At 42.7% G+C, this 23325-nt stretch overlaps 1 protein-coding gene across 1 annotated transcript in view; it reads left to right on the forward strand.

Moving 5' to 3' along the window:
- The window catches only part of DNAH9 (dynein axonemal heavy chain 9), a 303415-nt gene that overhangs the window by 75742 nt on the left and 204348 nt on the right, over window positions 1-23325 (forward strand). The window contains exons 20-26 of the mRNA XM_036836769.1: window positions 2721-3591; window positions 6046-6176; window positions 6485-6611; window positions 16972-17124; window positions 18283-18408; window positions 20696-20935; window positions 21288-21448. Of these exons, the coding sequence (XP_036692664.1) occupies window positions 2721-3591; window positions 6046-6176; window positions 6485-6611; window positions 16972-17124; window positions 18283-18408; window positions 20696-20935; window positions 21288-21448 (1809 nt within the window). The remainder of the gene's footprint in view (window positions 1-2720; window positions 3592-6045; window positions 6177-6484; window positions 6612-16971; window positions 17125-18282; window positions 18409-20695; window positions 20936-21287; window positions 21449-23325) is intronic.

Raw genomic sequence — 23325 nt, forward strand, 5'->3', positions numbered from 1 at the left:
TAAGTCACTTATTCCTCTCTTTCTCTTTGTGCCTATGTCTAGGGCAGGCCCGAATCTATACTTTTTCCAAGATCATGCAGATGAGCACTGTATTTCCATTTCTCTTAATTATAGTTTTATTCATCCAGACTTTCCAGGCATTTCTCTTTTAGATTAAAATACTTTTACATTATTATTTCAATTTCAAAGACTAACTACACCCTTTCCCCTCCTATTACTTTCTTGTTCTCACACTGTATTGTTCCCCCAGGCTTTGGAGAACTGCTTCAAGTTTATTAGGCACATTAATCAGATCTGTGAATATCCTGACAGTTTGCACTAGAGCTTTGAAACAGGAAGAGGGTTACTTGCTCCCCTGTCTAGAGGTTCCTTTCACTACTTAGGTCAAATTAACTTTTATGTGTGCTCAGCTACAGGAAATGAAAGCCCACAGATTTAAACCATAAACAAAAATTATGCCACGGGGCAGATGAAGTTTGGAATAGGTTTGACAGATGATCACCTCCTACAAATATTTGAGGAACCAGTATTGATTCAAGGATGTTCATGTGCACTGAGGAAAGAAGACTTAGGAAGATCATTGTCTTCTGTGTCCACAGCCCCCAACACTCTGATAGCACCTGTCCTATCGAATATGCCTGAATTTTATTCCATTAATAAATTAAACAGAATGTGGGCTTTTAGAATTTGTCTGATTTATACTAACACCAAGAAGCTAAATTCACTTTCCAAGTTCACTCTAATAAAGATAAAAAGTAGAACCAACACACTACACACTCCAACAATTAGTCTTTGGAGAGAATATGCAGAAGGAACCTTCATGCTTGGTAATCTTTCCTGCTGACCCACTTGCCACGAGGATGTTACATTTCTTTCCTTCTAGTTCTTTCTCTACTGCTCTCATAGAAGAGAAAGCTACTTTCCTATGTAGACAGAGGGCCCTCTTCAACTCTGAGAACTCCAACCCATTCTGAAACACTTGGGGACTGGACAACAGTGAAGACACACGGTGATATTCAGTCTCATTCTCTTAAGATGAAAATACACAATCAGGGCACATGAGCCAAAACTATTTAGATGGAACAAGTGGGAATCAAACATAGCAAGCATCAGAGTTAATCTGACACTAATTTAATGATATGCATAACTGTTATTGTGTTGCATGGTAATTAGGCTTAAGTGGCAAGCAGTTCAGGTAAATGACTTTAATTAGGATTACTTTCCATCCGTCAAGTCAAGTATTTCCAGAGACAACTGAGAGGAGAGACAGTTTAAGAAAAGGAGTTTGTATGTCATCCTCTTCCTTTTTCCCCTCCCCTCTGTACCCCACCAACCAACACACACACACACGCACACACACACACACACACACACACACACACGGGATCAGAGGAAATGGCCAATTCTCTAATCACTCCTTTCCTCTCAACTTTCCCTTTATGTTGGAACCCGTGATACCCTATTCTGATTTTAGAGAAAGATGGTATTCACACTTAAGTCATGGTATCCCTGCTATCTAGCCTTCCATGCACACAGAAACAAGAAGATCTGAGACTGGTGATGGGAAGAAAGGATAAAGGGAGGCTGGGGGAGGAAAATGAGAGGCTCCTTGAACATTGTTCTGGGTGCTCCTGACCCATGTGGGTCCCTGTGCACGTGCAGTTCTTACGTTGGAGGAGAGGCTCTGCCGGGAATGCAGGTTGGAGGGGCCGCAGGGTAAAGGAAGTTCACGGCCGTGAGGACCAGGAGGAGCAGTGGGGGCCGTGAGGACCCACTGGGAAGAAGAGGAGGAGGAAACGTGAACTCGAACTGTAAAGCGTGATGTAGTGCTTACACGAGTCCAGCACAGAGCCAGAGGCTGCCGCAGGACGCAGGAGGAGATCAGGGGCAGCTTGAAGGAGGTACTTAGGGGACGCGGAGCCTGACAGGAGGCATGCAGCGCCGGAAAGCCAAGCAGTGCAGGCCCGCGGTGAGGGCTTTGTGCTCACACTGCCAAGTCCCTAGCAGTGGTTCTCACATCTGGAGACCCTGTTCCCTGAAGGTGATGCAGGCCATTAGCAAGGGCCTCACCACAGAGAAGGACGCCAACCTGGCACATCAGAATCACCTGGGGAGTTTGGAAAATGCTGTTGCCTGGGTCCCGCCCCCAAGGATTCTGATTGAAGGAGACCAGGGAGCAGCCTGGGCATGGAGGTCATTTAAAGCTTCCAGGAGGCTCTAACAGGCAGCCAAGACTGAGAGCCACTGCCCTTAGAGGGAGCAATGCCAGAGTAGGTCAGGGTTGGCCTCTGTCTCTTACAGACCACCCACCTCAAGTAGCTCCTGGCGGGAGCTTTGCCTGTACAGCCTCTGCAGTAACAGGACAATGCTCTTTTGTGTCAAGTGGGCTGGACGCCAGCAAGTGGAAGCAGAGTCTAAAGGGGGCTTGAACAAAGGGGTGTTTCGCACTGCACCTGGGTGGGGGAGTTGGGGAGTATTTTTATTACCCTCTCAGACTGAAGAACAGACCCAGACATGGTGTTCCTCTTGAATCGCCAACTGGCTATGCTCGTCCCGCTCCAGCCTACCCTGGATGTCTCTTCTTTCCAGGCTTTGGTGACAGTCCCTGCCCTTTGCTAAAATACCAAGGATTTGAGGATTCGAGCTGGCATTACTCTGGTGATTCTAGGAGACGACTCTTGTGTGCTCTACTTATAAAGGGACAACATTGTGTTTTGTAGGTTTGATAGCACTGACCCTCATCAGATGCTGGATGCCAGGCACGTGGAGATCCAGCAGATGGAATCCACCATGGCCTCCATTTCTGCGTCTGCTAGCTTGTTTGAGGTCACCATCCCTGACTATAAGCAACTGAGGCAGTGCAGGAAGGAGGCATGCCAGCTGAAGGAGCTCTGGGACACAATTGGGATGGTGACCTCCAGTATCCATGCCTGGGAGACCACCACGTGGATGGATATCAACGTGGAGGCCATGGACTTGGAGTGCAAATGGTTTGCCAGGCACATCCGGAACCTCGACAAGGAGGTCAGGTCCTGGGATGCCTTCACAGGCCTGGAAAGCACTGTTTTGAACACCCTGACCTCCCTGAGGGCTGTGGCCGAACTGCAGAACCCGGCCATGCGGGAGCGGCACTGGAGGCAGCTGATGCAGGCCACGGGCGTGACCTTCACCATGGACGAGGGCACCACCCTGGCACACCTCCTGCAGCTTCAGCTCCACCACTTTGAGGACGAGGTCCGGGGCATCGTAGACAGAGCTGTGAAAGAGATGGGCATGGAGAAGGTCTTGAAGGAGCTGCAGACCACCTGGGTCCGCATGGAATTCCAGTACGAGCCCCACCCGCAGACCTACGTGCCTCTGCTGCGGTCCGATGAGGACCTCATCGAGGTTCTGGAGGATAACCAAGTCCAGCTTCAGAACCTGATGATGTCCAGGTACATTGCCTTCTTCCTGGAGGAAGTATCTGGCTGGCAGAAGAAGCTGTCCACTGCTGACGCCGTCATCTCCCTCTGGTTTGACGTGCAGCGCACATGGTCTCATCTAGAAAGTATATTCATCGGATCTGAAGATATCCGGGCTCAGCTGCCCCAGGTACCTGCTCCCTCTGTTCCCATCCCTGAGTCAAGGGATGATCCCCCAGTTCCTGCATCCTCTAGACCTTTCCTTCTCTGCCTCCCTGCCTTGGCTTCACCCAGGGGCACCTCCAGTAAACATTGACCTTCCAAGCCACCAAAAGTCAGGCAGAGGAAAAGAGAGAAAGTGAAATGTATGCCAGCGAGTTTGTTCCTAATGTGTAGGAAAAAGAAAGGAGAACCTGGTTTTAAAACCAAAACCAAAAAAAGTGTACAGGAGAAAGGAGGTCAAAAATATGAGCTGCTCTTGGGGTGCTCCACACGTAATTACAGTGCAGGTATCGACTGGAAGTGAGCATCATTTCCAGGCAAACTCAAGCTCCTCTGCAGCAAGCTGTTCTGTAGAACTCGGGCCTGTGCCAGCAGGCTAAATACCAGTCTTCAGCTAAATACTAAATGAGGAATTTCGCTAAATATGCATTCTTCTCATTACTACCTTTCCTGTAGTTGCTTGCCCCTTGTAATTTGTCCTAATTAATGTGCATTAATGTACTTCCCCCCACCCAGTGGACTCTAATTCATTTAAAAAGAGATTTTCCAGACTTCTTCTGTGTCCCTCAGCACAGCAGCACAGCGAGTTCTGTGCTTACAAATTAGTTTGATTCCAAAATGTCATATGTTGTCCAGACCTTGTTTCAGAGTTAAAGCACATTCCATCAAAACATGATATTTTTCCAGCTCATCCCACAAATGCATATTTAGTGTAATAATGCACATTAAAGATTGTACATTTGCAATGAAAAATAACAGAAAATAATCCTGCTATAGCTATTGTCATTAAGCAAAATTGAATAAGCCAGATTTTATTCATCTCCAACGCTAATGATTGAAGAAGGGCAGGTTTAATGAGAAGGGGGTGTAGGTGGAGACTTTTGTACACATTTTGAAGGAGACATTTGAGAACTTTCAATTCAACATAATAAAGAATTCATATCATTAACTTCTCAGGTTTGTGTGTAAAACATATAAATACATTTATTTTCTTTGTATTAACAATATGGTAACAAAGACAACTCTGAAATGTAATAAATCAGTCATCATCTTACACCCTACCTAGTAAATATTTTCATTCATTATGAATATTTCCCAACTTTTTTTCACATATATACATGTTTTTACACAACTGCTCTCAGTGTAATTACAATTTTCTATTCGGCTCTTTTCATTTGAACATTTATGTCAGTATTTCCGATACTTCTATAACCTTGATACTTTTTCATTTTTAATTGTCATAAGATATCTCACTGAGGAATCATAATTTACTTCACCTCACCCTCTTATTTTTAAATCTTCTTGGGAGAGAGGCCCAGATCACAGAGGTCCCAGCAGACTGGAGCTGGTGGCCCGGGTTTGAGTTGCAGGACCTTAGGGAAGTTACTTAAGCTCTCAGTGTCTTGGTTTTCTCATCTGTAAATTGGGACTAATACTAGTCCCTACTTCAAGAAGTTAAAGTAGCGCACACAGCAATGCCATTATGATTGTTGTTATGTAATAATAGCCACACAAGCTCTCATCAGGTGCCAGGTGTTGGCCTAAAGTGCTTTGCATTTATTATTGTCTCAGTTATTTCAGCAACACTGTGAGGGTGTGTGCGTTTGGGGGGAATGATAATATCTAATTAACTTTGACATCATAGTAGCACATTTGCTGTGGAAACACTTTGGTTATATAAACTTTTGCTTGGACCCAGAAAGAACATTGGATCCACCATCTCCCTGACTTAGGAATTATGTATTTTATGCCAACAGTTCTCAAAGTGTGGTCTGGTGACCCCTGGGGGTGGTCCCTGAGACCTTTCCAGGGGATCCTCAAGGTCAAAATTATCTTTATAATAATACTGATGGTATTTGCCTTTTTAACTCATTCTTCCATGAGCGTACAATGGAGTTTTCCAGAGGCTACATGATGTGATATCACAACAGACTGAATGTAGAAGCAGAGAAGAGAATCTGGCCATCTTCTAAGTTAGACATTAAACATATTTGCCAAAAAAAACGTGAAGTGATGCCACTTTTTCTCTAAGTTATATTGTTTAGGAGAATATAATTATTTTGGATAAAAATATGTTATTAACATAATGGGCTTATTATTGTTATTTTTTAAATGAATTGATAAATATTTTTAAAAATTTCTCAACTTTAGCTTCTAATATAGAATATACATGGATAGATATAATATTACCTACATAAACAATAGCTCTTTCCACTCCTCAGTAATTTTTACAAACATAAAGGGACTTCAAGACCAAAATGTTTGCGAACCACTGTTTCAAGCTAAAGGCATTTCCTCCTTTGAGACTAATCTCTGTATTAGACAACTAGGAGCAGTTTCAAAAGCAGACTTAGTACATGAAGGTAGCTTCTTGAAATCGAGGGGGGTGGTAGTTAATTTTTTTCCACATTTTTATTTGCAGGATTCTAAAAGATTTGAAGGCATCGACACTGACTTTAAAGAGTTAGCTTATGATGCTCAGAAAACTCCAAACGTAGTGGAAGCCACCAACAAATCAGGTCTTTATGAAAAGTTGGAAGATATTCAGAGCAGGTGATGGTCGGTTTGCAGCCCCTTTTGTAATGTGTTTCCTTTCCCCGCTCTGTCTCTGAGATCCTTACCTTATTTAACTGCCCGAGTGAGAGAGTATGTCTGATTGTGTACCTTGATTTGCCTGTGTGGTCGGGTAATACGGGGCGTTAATAGAGGTGTTTATTGTGATGTTTGCAAATATCCATACATGTTCCATGCATACATGATTTCTGCGTGTAATCCATAGGTCGCACTGGTTTTCATTTAGGTAACATCTATGTGCCTATGGATCTAGGCAAACCTAATTAGGAAATTCTTTGTGCCCGCAGACTGTACCTGTGTGAGAAGGCCCTGGCAGGGTACCTGGACACCAAAAGGCTTGCCTTCCCTAGGTTTTACTTTCTCTCCTCTTCTGACCTGTTAGACATCCTTTCCAACAGCACAGCCCCGCAACAGGTAAGCTGGGGAAGTACCTGTAGAAACATTCAGAAGGACCAAGATGCTCCAGCAGGAGAGTTTCAGGTTCCCCGTCACGCCCCCTTAGGCAGTGTGTGTATTTCAGACCTGTGTTGCCATCCTCATCATCCCTAACCTCAGAGCTTTCTTCATTTCCACCATTACTGCTTCTCAGGATGCCCGCCCCTCAGCCCATCAGTGACTTTTTTTTTTTTTAACAGCTTTATTGGAGTATAATTGCTTTACATTGTTGTGTTAGTTGCTGCTGTATAACCAAGTGAATCAGCTATACATATACATATATCCCCATATCCCCTCCCTCTTGTGTCTCCCTCCCACCCTCCCTATCCCACCCCTCTAGGTGGTCACAAATCACCGAGCTGATCTCCCTGTGTTATGTAGCTGCTTCCCACTAGCTATCTATTTTACATTTGGTAGTGTATATATGTCCATGCCGCTCTCTCACTTCATCCCAGCTTACCATTCCACCTCCCTGTGTACTCAAGTCCATTCTCTACATCTGCGTCTTTATTCCTGTCCTGCCCCTAGGTTCTTCAGAACTTTTTTTTTTTTTTTTTAGATTCCACATATATGCGTTAATATACGATATTTGTTTTTCTCTTTCTGACTTACTTCACTCTGTATGACAGACTCTAGGTCCATCCACCTCACTACAAATAACTCAGTTTTGTTTCTTTTTATGGCTGAGTAATATTCCATTGTATATATGTGCCACATCTTCTTTATCCATTCATCTGTCGATGGACACTTAGGTTGCTTCCATGTCCTGGCTATTGTAAATAGTGCTGCAATGAACATTGTGGTACATGGCTCTTTTTGAATTATGGTTTTCTCAGGGTATACGTCCAGTAGTGGGATTGCTGAGTCATATAGTAGTTCTATTTTTAGTTTTTTAAGGAAGCTCCATACTGTTCTCCATAGTGGCTGTATCAATTTACATTCCCACCAACAGTGCAAGAGGGTTCCCTTTTCTCCACACCCTCTCCAACATTTATTGTTCGTAGATTTTTTGATGATGACCATTCTGACTGGTGTGAGGTGATACCTCATTGTAGTTTTGATTTGCATTTCTCTAATGATTAGTGATACTGAGCATCCTTTCATGTGTTTATTGGCAATCTGTATATCTTTTTTGGAGAGATGTCTATTTAGGTCTTCTGCCCATTTTTGGATTGGGTTGTTTTTTTGGTATTGAGCTGCATGAGCTGCTTATATATTTTGGAGATTAATCCTTTGTCAGTTGCTTCATTGGCAAATAGTTTCTACCATTCTGAAGGTTGTCTTTTCGTCTTGTTTATGGTTTCCATAGCTGTGCAAAAGCTTTTAAGTTTCACTAGGTCCCATTTGTTTATTTTTGTTTTTATTTCCCTTTCTCTAGGAGTTGGGTCAAAAAGGATCTTGCTGTGATTTATGTCATAGAGTGTTCTGCCTATGTTTTCCTCTAAGGGTTTTATGGTGTCTGGCCTTACATTTAGGTTTTTAATCCATTTTGAGTTTATTTTTGTGTATGGTGTCAGGGAGTGTTCTAATTTCATTCTTTTACATGTAGCTGTCCAGTTTTCCCAGCACCACTTATTGAAGAGGCTGTCTTTTCTCCATTGTATATCCTTGCCTCCTTTATCAAAGATAAGGTGACCATATGTGCGTGGGTTTAACTCTGGGCTTGCTATCCTGTTCCATTGATCTATATTTCTGTTTTTGTGCCACTACCATACTGTCTTGATTACTGTAGCTTTGTAGTATAGTCTGAAGTCAGAGAGCCTGATTCCTCCAGCTCCATTTTTCTTTCTCAAGATTGCTTTGGGTATTCGGGGTCTTTTGTGTTTCCATACAGATTGTGAAATTTTTTGTTCTAGTTCTGTGAAAAATGCCATTGGTAATTTGATAGGGATTGCATTGAATCTGTAGATTGCTTTGGGTAGTATAGTCATTTTCACAATGTTGATTCTTCCAATCCAAGAACATGGTCTATCTCTCCATCTGTTTGTATCATTTTAATTTCTTTCATCAGTGTCTTATAGTTTTCTGCATACAGGTTTTTTGTCTCCTTAGGTAGGTTTATTCCTAGGTATTTTATTCTTTTTGTTGCAATGGTAAATGGGAGTGTTTTCTTAATTTCTGTTCCAGATATTTAATCATTAGTGTATAGGAGTGCAAGAGATTTCTGTGCATTAATTTTGTATCCTGCTACTCTACCAAATTCATTGATAAGCTCTAGTAGTTTTCTGGTAGCATCTTTAGGATTCTCTATGTATAGTATCATGTCATCTGCAAACAGTGACAATTTTACTTCTTCTTTTCTGATTTGGATTCCTTTTCTTTCTTTTTCTTCTCTGATTGCTGTGGCTAAAACTTCCAAAACTATGTTGAATAATAGTGGTGAGAGTGGACAGCCTTTTCTTGTTCCTGATCTTAGAGGAAATGGTTTCCGTTTTTCACCATTGAGAATGATGTTGGCTGTGGATTTGTCATATATGGCCTTTATTATGTTGAGGTAGGTTCCCTGTATGCCTATTTTCTGGAGTGTTTTTATCATAAATGGGTGTTGAATTTTGTCAAAAGCTTCTTCTGCATCTATTGAGATGATCATTTGGTTTTTATCCTTCAATTTGTTAATATGGTGTATTACATTGATTGATTTGCGTTTATTGAAGAATCCTTGCATTCCTGGGATAAACCCCACTTGATCATGGTGTATGATCCTTTTAATGAGCTGCTGGATTCTGTTTGCTAGTATTTTGCTGAGGATTTTTGCGTCTATGTTCATCAGTGATATTGGCCTATAGTTTTCTTTTTCTGTAACATCTGTGTCTGGTTTTGGTATCAGGGTGATGGTGGCCTCATAGAATGGGTTTGGGAGTGTTCCTCCCTCTGCTATATTTTGGAAGAGTTTGAGAAGGATAGATGTTAGCTGTTCTCTAAATGTTTGATAGAATTTGCCTGTGAAGCCATCTGGTCCTGGGCTTTTGTTTGTTGGAAGATTTTTAATCACAGTTTCAATTTCAGTGCTTGTGATTGGTCTGTTTATATTTTCTATGTCTTCCTGGTTCAGTCTCAGAATGTTGTGCTTTTCTAAGAATTTGTCCATTTCTTCCAGGTTGTCCATTTTATTAGTATATAGTTGTTTGTAGTAATGTCTCATGATCCTTTGTATTTCTGCAGAGTCAGTTGTTACTTCTCCTTTTTCATTTCTAATTCTGTTGATTTGAGTCTTCTCCCTTTTCTTCTTGATGAGTCTGGCTAATGGTTTATCAATTTTTTTTATCTTCTCAAAGAACCAGCTTTTAGGTTTATTGATCTTTGCTATCATTTCCTTCATTTCTTTTTCATTTATTTCTGATCTGATCTTTATGATTTCTTTCCTTCTGCTAACTTTGGGGTCTTTTTGTTCTTCTTTCTCTAATTGCTTTAGGTCTAAGGTTAGGTTGTTTATTTGAGATTTCTCTTGTTTCTTGAGGTAGGCTTGTATTGCTATAAACTTCCCTCTTAGAACTGCTTTTGCTGCATCCCATAGGTGTTGGGTTGTCGTGTTTTCATTGTCATTTCGTTCTAGGTATTTTTTGATTTCCTCTTTGATTTCTTCAGTGATCTCTTGGTTATTTAGTAGCGTATTGTTTAGCCTCCATGTGTTTGTATTTTTTACAGTTTTTTCCCTGTAATTGCTATCAGTCTCATAGTGTTGTGGTCGGAGAAGATACTTGATACGATTTCAATTTTCTTAAATTTACCAAGACTTGATTTGTGACCCAAGATATGATCTATCCTGGAGAATGTTCCATGAGCACTTGAGAAGAAAGTGTATTCTTTGTTTTGGAATGGGATTTCCTATGAATATCAATTAAGTCCATCTTGTTTAATGTATCATTTAAAGCTTGTGTTTCCTTATTTATTTTCATTTTGGATGATCTGTCCATTTGTGAAAGTGGGGTGTTAAAGTCCCCTACTATTATTGTGTTACTGTCGATTTCCCCTTTTATGGCTGTTAGCATTTGCCTTATGTATTGAGGTGCTCCTATGTTGGATGCATAAATATTTACTATTGTTATATCTTCTTCTTGGATTGATCCCGTGATCATTATGTAGTGTCCTTCTTTGTCTCTTGTAATAGTCTTTATTTTAAAGTCATTGTGTCTGATGTGAGAATTGCTACTCCAGCTTTCTTTTGATTTCCATTTTAATGGAATATCTTTTTCCATCCCCTCACTTTCAGTCTGTATGTGTCCCTAGATCTGAAGTGGGTCTCTTGTAGACAGCATATATACAGGTCTTGTTTTTGTATCCATTCAGCAAGTGTATGTCTTTTGGTTGGAGCATTTAATCCATTTACATTTAAGATAATTATTGATATGTATGTTCCTATTACCATTTTCTTAATTGTTTTGGGTTTGTTATTGTAGATCTTTTCCTTGTCTTGTGTTTCCTGCCAGAGAAGTTCCTTTAGCATTTTTTGTAAAGCTGGTTTTGTGGTGCTGAATTCTCTTAGCTTCTGCTTGTCTGTAAAGGTTTTCATTTCTCCGTCGAACCTGAATGAGATCCTTGCTGGGTAGAGCGATCTTGGTTGTAGGTTTTTCTCTTTCATCACTTGAAATATGTCCTGCCACTCCCTTCTGGCTTGCAGAGTTTCTGCTGAAAGATCAGCTGTTAACCTTATGGGGATTCCCTTGTATGTTATTTGTTGCTTTTCCCTTGCTGTTTTTAATACTTTTTCTTTGTATTTAATTTTTGATAGTTTGATTAATATGTGTCTTGGCATGTTTCTTCTTGGATTTATCCAGTATGGGACTCTCTGTGCTTCCTGGACTTGATTGACTATTTCCTTTCCCATATTAGGGAAGTTTTCAACTATAATCTCTTCAAATATTTTCTCAGACCCTTTCTTTTTCTCTTCTTCTTCTGGGACCCCTATAATTCGAATGTTGGTGAGTTTAATGTTGTCCCAGAGGTCTATGAGACTGTCCTCAATTCTTTTCATTCTTTTTTCTTTATTCTGCTCTGTGGTAGTTATTTCCACTATTTTATCTTCCAGGTCACTTAGTCACTCTTCTGCCTCAGTTATTCTGCTATTGATTCCTTCTAGAGAATTTTTAATTTCACTTATTATGTTGTTCATCATTGTTTGTTTGCTCTTTAGTTCTTCTAGGTCCTTGTTAAACGTTTCTTGTATTTTCTCCATTCTATTTCCAAGATTTTGGATCATCTTTACTATCGTTACTCTGAATTCTTTTTCAGCTAGACTGCCTATTTCCTCTTCATTTGTTTGGTCTGGTGGGTTTTTATCTTGCTCCTTCATCTGCTGCGTATTTCTCTGTCTTCTCATTTTGCTTAACTTACTGTGTTTGGGGTCTCCTTTTGCAGGCTACAGGTTCATAGTTCCCGTTGTCTTTGGTGTCTGCCCCCAGTGCCTAAGGTTGGTTCTGTGGGTTGTGTAGGATTCCTGGTAGAGGGGACTGGTGCCTGTGTTCTGGTGGATGAGGCTGTATCTTGTCTTTCTGGTGGGCAGGACCGCATCCGGTGGTGTGTTTTGGAGTGTCTGTGAACTTAGTATGATTTTAGGCAGCCTCTCTGCTAATGGGTGGGGTTGTGTTCCTGTCTTGCTAGTTGTTTGGCATGGGGTGTCCAGCACTGGAGCTTGCTGGTCATTGAGTGGAGCTGGGTCTTAGTGTTGAGATGGAGATCTCTGAGAGAGCTCTCGCCAATTGATATTACATGGGGCTGGGAGGTCTCTGGTGGTCCAATGTCCTGAACTCGGCTCTCCCACCTCAGAGGCTCAGGCCTGACACCTGGCCGGAGCACCAGACCCTGTCAGCCACACAGTCAGGCATAAGCAAGGCAAGGGAGATCCTGGGCGAGGGGTCCCACCAGGTCACGTAGACTCCTGGACTCTCTGATGTCCTTTTATTCCTTTGCACTTAGTCTAGTTTCACTTGCTCGTAGGGAGCCATGTGAAAAGGCCTTGCAGCTGCTCCTCCAGACCGGAGTTCCCAAACTTTAGGCTTGATTTGTTTATTTAATTCGAGTGTCCATCCTTGACTCTGTTCCCATATGAAATGGATCTTGATCTTATATATCCTTTTCTTAATCCTCCTTGGAAATAGTGAAAAGAGAGTAATGTATCACTTCATTTCCAGCATAGAGTTCTCTGTCGAAAATCAGCAGTTCACACATCAGAAATCTCACCTTGCCAAAACCTTTGTGCAGTTTACCACAGAGTCCCGTCAGTGGCTTTTACTCTCTAGAGTTGGAGAAGCTTTGAGAATGGCAAAATGGAAGGGGCTAAGCCTTTAAAGAGAATGCCTTTGATGTGCTTCTGAAGAGAGATGCAGTAAATAGTGGTCAAAAGTAATAGCTAAGATTTCCATGGAAAGATAAGATTGAGAGTTGTATTAATGGGACATTGGGGTGGTTTATGTGAGTGTATATGAGGAACCCAAAATTTGGGGTTCTAGCCCTTGATTCTAGCCACTAATCAGCCATCTAGTCTTGGGTATATCACTTCTTTGTGACAAACCTGACTCATATGTAAAATAGAAGCCTACTGTGTTACAATTTTTTAAAATATTAAAGTACCTCTCTTTGTCTGTCTGACTTATCTCACATGGCATTATACCCTCCAGGTCCGTCCATGTTCTTGCAAATGGCAAGATTTCATTCTTCTTTATGGCTGAGTAATATTACATTGTAGATGTATACCACATCTTCTTTATCCATTCATCTGTTTTTATGTATATGTGGAATCTAAAAAACAAAACAAATGAACAAATATATAACAAAATAAAAACAGACTCACAGATACAAGGGACAAACTAGTGGTTGCCAGAGGAGGGAGGGGGTAGGGGGATGGGTGAAATAGATGAAGAGGATGAAGAGGTACAAAATACCAGTTACAGAATAAATAAGTCACAGGGGTATAATGTACAACACAGGGAATATAGTCAGTAATATTAAAATAACTTTGTATGGTACATTATCCATAAACATATGGAATCACTATGTTGTACATCTGAAACTGATACAATATTGTAAGTCAACTATATGTCAATAAACAAAAAAGAAGTAAAGTATATACATACATACATATGTGTGTGTGTGTGTGTGTGTGTATCCTAATGGATACACTATTGGCATTTTGAGCTGTAGGCAGTGGTTCTCCAACTTGAAAGTGCATCAGAATCACCCAGAAGGCTTATTAAAATACAGATTCCTAGACCCCATCCCCAGAGTCTCTGACTCGTAGGTCTGGCTGGGGCTGGAGAATTTGCGTTTCCAAGGATTTCTTCCCAAGTGTTGCTGCTGGTCTGAGGACCACACTTTGAGAACCACTGCTAGAGAACAGAGAGTCTGAGTCTCAAAATGATGGACAGGAAGGAAGGATGATGTCTGTACTGTATGATCTTTTAGCTTCCCTCTGTTCTCTCCCAGAGAAGAGCTCAAGACTTGTTTGTAGTTCTCTTATTTTCCTTTAGACTGAGGATATAAAGTCAAAACTGTGATCAGGAGTTACTTATGAGTTCTTTTCCACCTTCAGTGTGACTTTGTTACTCATTTGAAGTATAGTTGGGTTCATTCCTTCCTTTTTGCTTTCTGTTTTGGGGGTTTCCCATCCTTGTTGGTTTAATTGTTTGAATACATAGAATTCTAAGAAGCTGTGCACAAAGATATGTGAGACGTGTCATTCCTTCCAGGTCATCACTACCTCCCCTCCTCCCACTGTAGGTAACCAATTCCACTAGTTTCTGGTTTATCTTTCCTATGTTTATCTTTGCAAAAATAAGCAGATGTGCATTTACATTTGTACATGTGCGTTTTCTTATTTCCCCTCCTTTCTTACACAACTGGTAGCATGCTCTATATACTTATTTGCAGTTTGCTTTTTTTTTCATCGTTATATATCCTTGAAATCATTCCATGTCACTCCGTATCAATTCAAAGTTCTCTCTCTCATTTTTTTTTTATCTGTTTCATACTCCATGGACTAATATACCATAGTTTGGCCATACGTTGTCTATACTATTTTGCAATTACAAATAATTTTAGGCTTTGTCTTGTTGGAGGTCTATCTTTCAGGTAAATCCCTAGAAGTGATGTTGCTGGGTCAAAGGGTGAATGCATATGTGGTCTTATTAGATCCTGCCATATTTCCCCACAAAGGAGTTACATTGTCTTGCATCAGCACCAGCAATGGATGAGAGCTTCTCCAACAGAGCCAAAAGATGACACCCATGCCTAAGTTTTCTCTTTGTCATTACCTTTCTTATTGAAATGATGTTTTTGGTTTGTTGGTAAGAAACAGGTACTAAAAAGAGGTTATCACTGATCGTTAAAGCCCTTCTTTTTTTCTAGTTGAAGTGTTTCCAAAGTAGCCCAGACATGGTGGAGTTGAAATATTTATTACATTGGCATTCTGTTTCATAACTGTATTTTCATTAATCCTTATATAGGAGGGTTTAAAGATCATTGCCAGATCTTTTATACCTTTTATACATGGTATATCACTCTTAAATATTTATTTTTATTTATTTTTCACATGGTTTGAGTAAATCTTTAAGTAGCCCTTCCCTATGCCCTGCCCCAAAAGATGAAGCATGCCAGAATAATTCCCAATTCCTCTTATATCTGTGACTCTGTAGTTTTCACACCTGAGTGATTGAATGGTTGGATTTGTAAGTCGTGAGTCACAGAAATTTCCATTCAAATCCCTGAAGACATAGCTCTGCTGTTTCCTGTTACAAAGAAGTCATCTCTGGCCTGCCTAGCCTTTGTAGGTAGCCCAATTTCTTTCCATTTGGATCTCTGTAGAGATCAAAATTTAAATTAAATTTTAATTTTTGAAAATTTCTGTATGTTTGGATACTTGTTAATTTTTCTAACACATGATGAGGTTTTTTTCCTCTCTGAAAACTGGGGCTTTCACTATCTTGGAAAAGTTTTCTTTCAGGATGCTTTCACATAATATTTCTATTCCAGTTTTGTGGATAATTCTTTCTCTCAGATTCATCATATTTCCATAAGTTGAGATTATCATCTTCATATATTCATACATATTTGCATATATTCATACACATGTTTCTCTCTTAGTCCTCTTCCTTGGCATTCTTCCATAGTTTCTCAAGTTTATCCACCATATTTAACTTGTGTGTGTTTATTTGGTCCTTATGTATTGCTAACATTGTTATAAACTGTGCTGTGTCCTTTGTTTGTTTCTTTATTTTTCTACCTCTACCAATTCTTCTTATCTTCCACCTCATATTTTACAGAGTTCATGTTTCTTTCATTTAATTGAAAACAAAACAAGGTGATACTTTTCATCACTACTTCTGTTTCCTTTATTAAAGCTTCTAATATATACACTCTTACTGTATCTCTTGAGTCCAGCTTTCTCCTTCTTTTAAGTTGTGGGATAATTTCACGGATCTCATCTTAGTTGTGGTTGTTGCTTTAATCCATTACTTGTTCTTGGATAAAGAAAAGTCCATCCCATCACAGTATTTGTCCCAAGTCACTGTAGGTGGGATCTCCTCCAGTACCTTCACAGTTTACTTCAATACTCTTAGAATTTTTCCTCTCATCTCATAAGCTTAGAGAGCTCATTGCTGTAAATGTAAGGGTTACAACTCAGGGTACCAGTAGGCCCTTGTATTTCAAAAAACTCTACCGGGGGCAGCTTTCTGTTTGTTGTTTCTTCTTCACCTGCTGTTCCTCTCACCTCAGGACCACAATGTGGCTCTGTCTAGCATCCTTCCTAGAATTACTGCCCAAGGCATCACTGTGAAAAGCCTCTGTATCATGAGATGCTGTGCTAGGAAGAAGCTCCAGTACAACCAGGCTCTCTGCTTGGTGTGAGCATGCTGGCCCTGCTCTGGACCCTCCCGAGGATGGTCTGCTGCACCAGAGTGGTTCCTACAACTGAGTGACTTCTTCCACAGGCCACTGTCACCACTGCCCTTGACCCTCCAGATTTGGGCATGTTAGCAGTCTTCTGCAGAGTATCCTGTGCCTATCCCTTGCAGCACAGTAGTATTTTCTTAGGAAAAAGGCTTATGAATTAACTGTCACTTTTTGTTCCAATCTGTTCCCATCTACAGTAGATCAAGCAGAAATTAATCAGACTTTTTTGGCTTCATCCGTTTGTAGCTAATTAATGCGTGATGCCCACCAGATCTATGTTCCTTTTATCCAATCCAGCTGGCTCCCACTCTCACATCCCCATCATTCCCTAGCTTCCTTCTAAATGTTCTGTACCCAGCACTCTAGTGGTTGTCGCATGGTAGCCCTCTAAGCAATACTAATAAGTAACTTCCCGGACATGCTCTCCACTCTGTTGGCATGGTTTCCTTCATAGGTTCAACGCCACCTTTCCAAACTCTTTGACAATATGGCCAAGATGCAGTTCCAGCTGGACGCCAGTGAGAAACCTACCAAGATCAGTCTTGGCATGTACAGCAAGGAAGAAGAGTATGTGGCCTTCAGCGAGCCCTGTGACTGCAGTGGGCAGGTAACGTATGCCTTTCTCTCTCAAGTGTCTGCATTCAGGCATCAGCCTTTGTAACCTTGGGCCGGAACTGCTGTCTGTGCCCTGGGACTGCCAGTTCCCTTGACTTGAACCAATGTTGGAGCAGCTTCCAGTGTCCGCTTTCCTCTCTCTGGGAAGGACACATGTCAGTATCCATATATCTTCCTTAACCAAAGACCTGTGCAGAGAGGAATAAAATGCACATAAACAATTACCGGAGTCAAAGAGAGAAGGATTTTAAAACGATTAGCAGTACCAGGAGACTTTAGCATGACAAGCCCTGGAGCACCCCACAGGGGAATGTAGGACACTGACACCTTCCCCAGGAGAAAACGCTCTCTGAAATCAACCATATTCCTGAGCGATCACTTCTCTGTACAATACACCTCTCACAGCTCTACCCTGTGGAGAGCCCACCACCACCCTTCTCCAGAAACTACCACCTCCAAATCTCCCAGGTACAATTCAAGAAACACAAAACATGAGACCATTCTCTCCTTAAACCTCCTTCCATCTTTCACCATCACCGCTAAAGGATAAGCGCTACTTTGTTCACTATCCTAAATGATCCAACAAAGCATTGTCCCTGGGGTTCTAATCCAGTCCAGAGTAACACCTGGAGAAAAGATCTTTTCAGAGTTCCACTTTCATCCACGTGTATCTTGGAAAGCAATTCTCATACTTGAAAATAGTCACACATTCTCAGTTTTATGAAAGGGAACTTGGGGTTTGACTCAAACCTTGGCTGTTCTTTTTGTAGACCCAGAAAGCATTTAGTTGGAAAATATAATCCTGGCCTTTGGCTCCATACTCAGCGTGGACAAGGTCATGAGAATCCACTGACTTATTTACACCCAGCTCAACTCAGATTAAGATTTCCTCATGAGAACTCTGGGCGGCAGCCCCACATCCCCTGAACCTACTCCTCCACCCAGTGGGCTCACGTGGGCATATCCCCCCTGTTGTTAATTGAGCCCCATCCTGCGTTACACAAACGAACTGGCTCCCTGTGCCTTCTGGCGGCTGTTTGGGGTTGTCCATCGTGCCTGGGCTCATTTTCTTCACTCCCTCAGGCTGAGTGAAGTGTATCACTGAGCACATCTTAGGAACCCAGCGTCTAACCCCGAGTTCTTCTTCCAGGTAGAAATATGGCTGAACCATGTGCTTGCTCACATGAAGGCCACCGTGAGGCACGAGATGACAGAAGGCATAACTGCCTATGAAGAGAAGCCGAGGGAGCAGTGGCTCTTTGACTATCCAGCTCAGGTATTCTCCGAAGCGGGACCTCTGTGGGCCCCCACCCTCTGCTTGCTCTCTTCCTCAATGACCTCCATCAGCCTCCTGGGGCTGCCAGACTCACTCATGCTTCAGGGTCAGGAGAGGCTGGTCTGGAAGGGGTCAGCAGGTGGGACCAGGAGAACTGTCAGCCGTGACGCAATCCAACCCCTACCTTGGAGAATTAAGGGTCGTCCATTTTTACTCCATTGGCTACAGTAGGGAGAAAACGTAAACAGTTCAGCTCACTGAGCCAGCCCACTTTGTATGTGCCAAGCTGTTTGCTGAGTGCAGGAGACACCAGCCAGAGGCATGACAATGTAACCCTGCCCTGCTGGGGCTTACAGACTGGCGTGGAAGTCAGTCACCTACAAGTGGGACCTGGTGTGACAATAAAGGAGGCTCAGGGTCCTCTGGGAGCCTGTAGCTGGTTAGTGGGGTCTGGGGATCACCCTCCTGAGGATATGATGCCTAAGCTGAGGTTTGAAACACGTGAAAGATGGAGGGAAAGAGCAACGAAGCGTGGGTAAGAGTACAGGCGAAGGCTCAGAAGCAAGGGAGAGTGTAATGTGTTTGAGGCCTGAGTGTGGTGGAAGCAGGAGTTAGGGGAAGAGGGAGCAAGAGGTGGCAGGTGGGTTCTGGAGAGGAAACTAGAAGACAGCGCTTGTGGACCACGTTTGGGAGTCTCATCTGATTCCAGGATATATCTAAATCCTTCACCGGGCTCTCAGGAGGGTAACAAGAGAAAGAGGAGAGTTAATGAGGCTATTTTTAATGACTCTGGCTGCAGTCCACCACTCCTCCCTCCCCTGTTAATGGCTAGTACTAGTGTTGGTTTGGTTTATTTGGGGTTACAGATATTTGGTGGTAATTGAAGGCCGAGGAGTAGATAAGATTGCCCTTGGAAAATATGCAGACTGAGATGAGGGTGCAGAACAAACCCTTGAGCATCATTCAAAGACTGAGTAGGCAAGGAGAAGCCAGTAGAGCAGAATGAGAAACAACCTTTTCTGATGGAAGGAACACCAAGGAATGGTAGTCATGGAAACCAAAAGAGGGAGTGTTGATAGCGGGTAAGAGGTCAGTCACACCACACATGTCTAAGAGATCAAGCAAAATAAAGAGGCTAATGTACGTCCATGGACTTGGTGAGGCCATTTCAGTGGAGTGGTAGAGAAGAGACCACACTGCAGGAGGTTGAGAAGTGACAAAAAGATGGGAAAATGTTGACAGCGAGTGTAGACAGAGAAGAGAAATAAGCCAGGGCTGCAGAACGAAGAGGTATTGTTTTAACAGTATAATTGGCACATCACGTTCAAACCATCCCAACAAGATCACACTGCAGGAGGAACTTCTTTAACAAAAACCAATATGTCTAAATCCAAAGGCAAAAACTAATAAATTAGGGAATGGTACTCGTTACTACAACAGGATTCTCTACTTCACAAAGGGAATAATTCCCACCAGGATTCCTTGTTTACTTGAATCAGCATTTTGTGGCAGGAAAATGTGTTGCCTCCTGCTATTGTGACAGACATCATCTAGAGCAGTGTCTCCCGAACCAAGTGGTACCGCATCTCCACCATGGATAATCAAAATTATGCGTTTTCCTTATTAAGTTTCTCAGCAAAGAAATGTGCACTTAAATAGCTTTTTTTCCATTTATTTATTTTGAATCTCTGAAGACTACAAATCATATTGACCACGTTGAATTTCAGTGGAATTCGCCCTGACCTTCAAGAGTAGGCCTTTCAAAGTTATAGTTTTAAAGAGATACAAAAAAATGTAGTGAAAGTATTACGGGCAAGAAAAAATATGCCACACGTGATCAGCAATGGCTCACTAAACTAGAATACTCCAACCATGAGAGGTTCCAGAAGAACAGAGCAAAGACTGAGTATCGTTGAGGTGTTCAGTCAACACTTTGTTATCCTCCCAAGCACAGGAAAGACGCTGTGGCCTGTGAAGCAAAAGCAGAAAGATCAGTGTACCAATTTCTAAAAGCCACTGGCATTGACCAGCATGAGCCTTTGGTTGCTCTCAACCAAATGATACGTTTTCCAAGAGCAGAAAGCACTTTCCCCACTTGTGTTGTGCCCACTTCACACCTCCAAGCCCTTAGAGGCATGTGCTCAAAGAGACAGTGCTGGTGGAAGAGGGAGGGAAGGGGTGTCCGTCCCCCACAGAATGACATTCTCAGCCCGTGCTGTGTGGGGACTGGGCTGGTTTGGGAGACAGTCCTGGTAATGGCTTTACTAAGTGACTCTTGGTGCCCCAGGTGGCCCTGACCTGCACTCAGATCTGGTGGACCACAGAGGTGGGCATGGCATTTGCCAGGCTGGAGGAAGGCTATGAGAATGCCATGAAGGACTATCACAAGAAACAAGTGGCCCAGCTCAAAACCCTCATCACCATGCTGATCGGCCAGCTCTCCAGCGGGGACCGGCAGAAGGTCATGACCATATGCACCATCGATGTCCATGCCCGGGACGTGGTGGCCAAGATGATCGCTCAGAAGGTGAGTTCCAGACTCTCAGGAGTGTCGCTCTTCTGGGCACCTACACCGTGAATATTGAGGTTAGGGAGAAGCTCACATATGGCTAAAACACAGGGGCTCCAAACTCTGCACCAGCCAGGGAACTGGCAGAGGATCATGGTGGCTGCTCGTACCTTTAAAACCCGAGCAAAACAGCGTCATCTGAGCGGCTCATGCTTCCTGTGCTGTGGTGGGCAGCATACTGCTCTCCTGACCGGTACACAACACCCAACACCCAGGTCATCCAGAGCCCTGTGAATCCTGTGGCCGTGGGGCCACCTGCTGCCTATTGCACCCTGCGATTCACCCACCTCCTCTGCCATGCCCTCTCTAGGTGGACAACGCCCAGGCTTTCCTCTGGCTGTCCCAGCTGCGGCATCGCTGGGATGACGAGGCCAAACACTGCTTTGCCAACATCTGTGATGCCCAGTTTCTGTACTCCTATGAGTACCTGGGAAATACACCTCGCCTGGTGATCACGCCTTTGACAGACAGGTGAGCACTGCAGTCAGCCACTGACAGAGAACCCTCCTGCTGTTTGGCTCACACCATCCAATGACCACCCAGTGTCACTTGCTATTTGTCCACAGAGCTGCAGGGGGAGGGCCAGACATAACCCAACAGAGGTAAAATAGAACTGAAAGGGTGTAGGGCAGAGCCCGTATCAGAGCAAACCCCAGAGCAAATCGATGAGCCATGACTTTTTGAGGAATGACTAGGCAGTCCTACACACCTGGATTCTCATTCCAGCTGTGACACATACCAGCTGTTTGACCATGAAAACCTTGACATGATTCTCGGTTTATTCATCCATGAAATGGAGGTAGTAACTCCCACTTGAAGTGAATTTTGTAAGGATAAAAAACAGGAATGCTTGTTAAGGAGTTCAGGGTGTAATAAGTGCTCAGTAAATAATTCCTAGGCTATTTTCTTATCAATCAACTGGCACATTTATTTAGCACCTCTCACTTTGGGAATACAAAGATGAGAGCAAGGTCCCTACCATTCAGGAGCTTACAATTTCTTTTACCATACTCTCTGTCATTCATATTCATTATAAATGAATTCATGCCAGACCCTGAACTAGTCACTGGGAATACGAAGATGACTAAAAGTTAAACTCCACTTCTATTGAGGGAAATAGGACATGTAGAAAAAAATTCACAAACATACACCACACACACAGCAATAACCCTATGGATCCCCTGTTTATCCTCTTCCTAACATTTCCCACATTCTGAAATGAACTTGCCTTCTTGCTTATTGGTGGCAGTCCCCTTTGGAATGTAGACTTTTTTGCTCTCAGGGGCCTTTGTCTGTCTTGTTTGTTGCTATTATCACCAGTACCTAGTAGATGTTGAATTATTATGCATCGATGAATGAAGGGTGGTTGATTATTGTAAGAATGACAGAATCAGGAAGGGGAGGTCGGTTCAGAGGAGGGATCCACATAGGACTCCGCCTGTGCCTTGGCTCCCAAAGAAGCAGCAGCAGCTGCTACGCTGTCTCCTGCTCTAGCTGGGCACCACCCTGCTCGCTGCCCCAGCTGAGGACGAAAGGCAGACAGCGTAGGTTCAGAGGGATGCAGGTCCCTCTGCAGCTGGAACAGTAAAGGCTGCAGCACCTCTGGGGCTTTGGGCATCTCGGGCTTTTACCCGGGCTTTCCTGGGTCATGATCAGTTGGAGGGGCTCCTTTCACTGTGGGTTCAGGGAAAAGTTTTCCCACCTCAAGCTTCATTCACAGGGGGCCCTCTCATGTGCTCTTTGTCTTTACGATGATTCTCAGCAGCACAGCTGTCCTAAACAGGAAGGGCTTTGGGAAGAGTGTTCTCTTTGGCAGTGAGTTTTTCTGCCTGCCTTGGACTTGGAGCTAATAGTTTTGGAATTTATATCGCTCGAAACAGAATAATGAAGCCATTATATATTTGAGCAACTTGGTTAATGTCTGTCTCTCACTGTGACTGTGTGTTCCACGGAAACATTGACTTTGATTTGCTCACTGCTCTGCCCCAGGACCCAGCACCGTTTCCAGCAAATAATAGGCATTCACGAAATACTTGTGTAAAAGCAGGGAAATGACTTCTGAGATTCGGAGTAGTGTGCCCAGCTTCCCAGACCATTCAAAATATTTCCTTCCTACCCACAGGCACACCAGACATTATCATTCCAAGAGATAAAAAATACAGCACTGTCTTTTCCCTGGGTCTTCATACCTTCCCAGGAGTTGAAGAAGATAATTACCTCTTTTGGATTTAGAGGTCTCTAGTACTCTAATGCCAAATACCTCATAGAGGAAAAGGGTAAAGTTTTGACAGTGAATTATTTCTAAAATAGGCATTTATCACCTCTCATATGAAAGGATGCAAATAGGA

The sequence above is a fragment of the Balaenoptera musculus genome, chromosome 20, assembly GCF_009873245.2.
Source record: "Balaenoptera musculus isolate JJ_BM4_2016_0621 chromosome 20, mBalMus1.pri.v3, whole genome shotgun sequence".
Classification (NCBI taxonomy): Eukaryota; Metazoa; Chordata; class Mammalia; order Artiodactyla; family Balaenopteridae; genus Balaenoptera; species Balaenoptera musculus.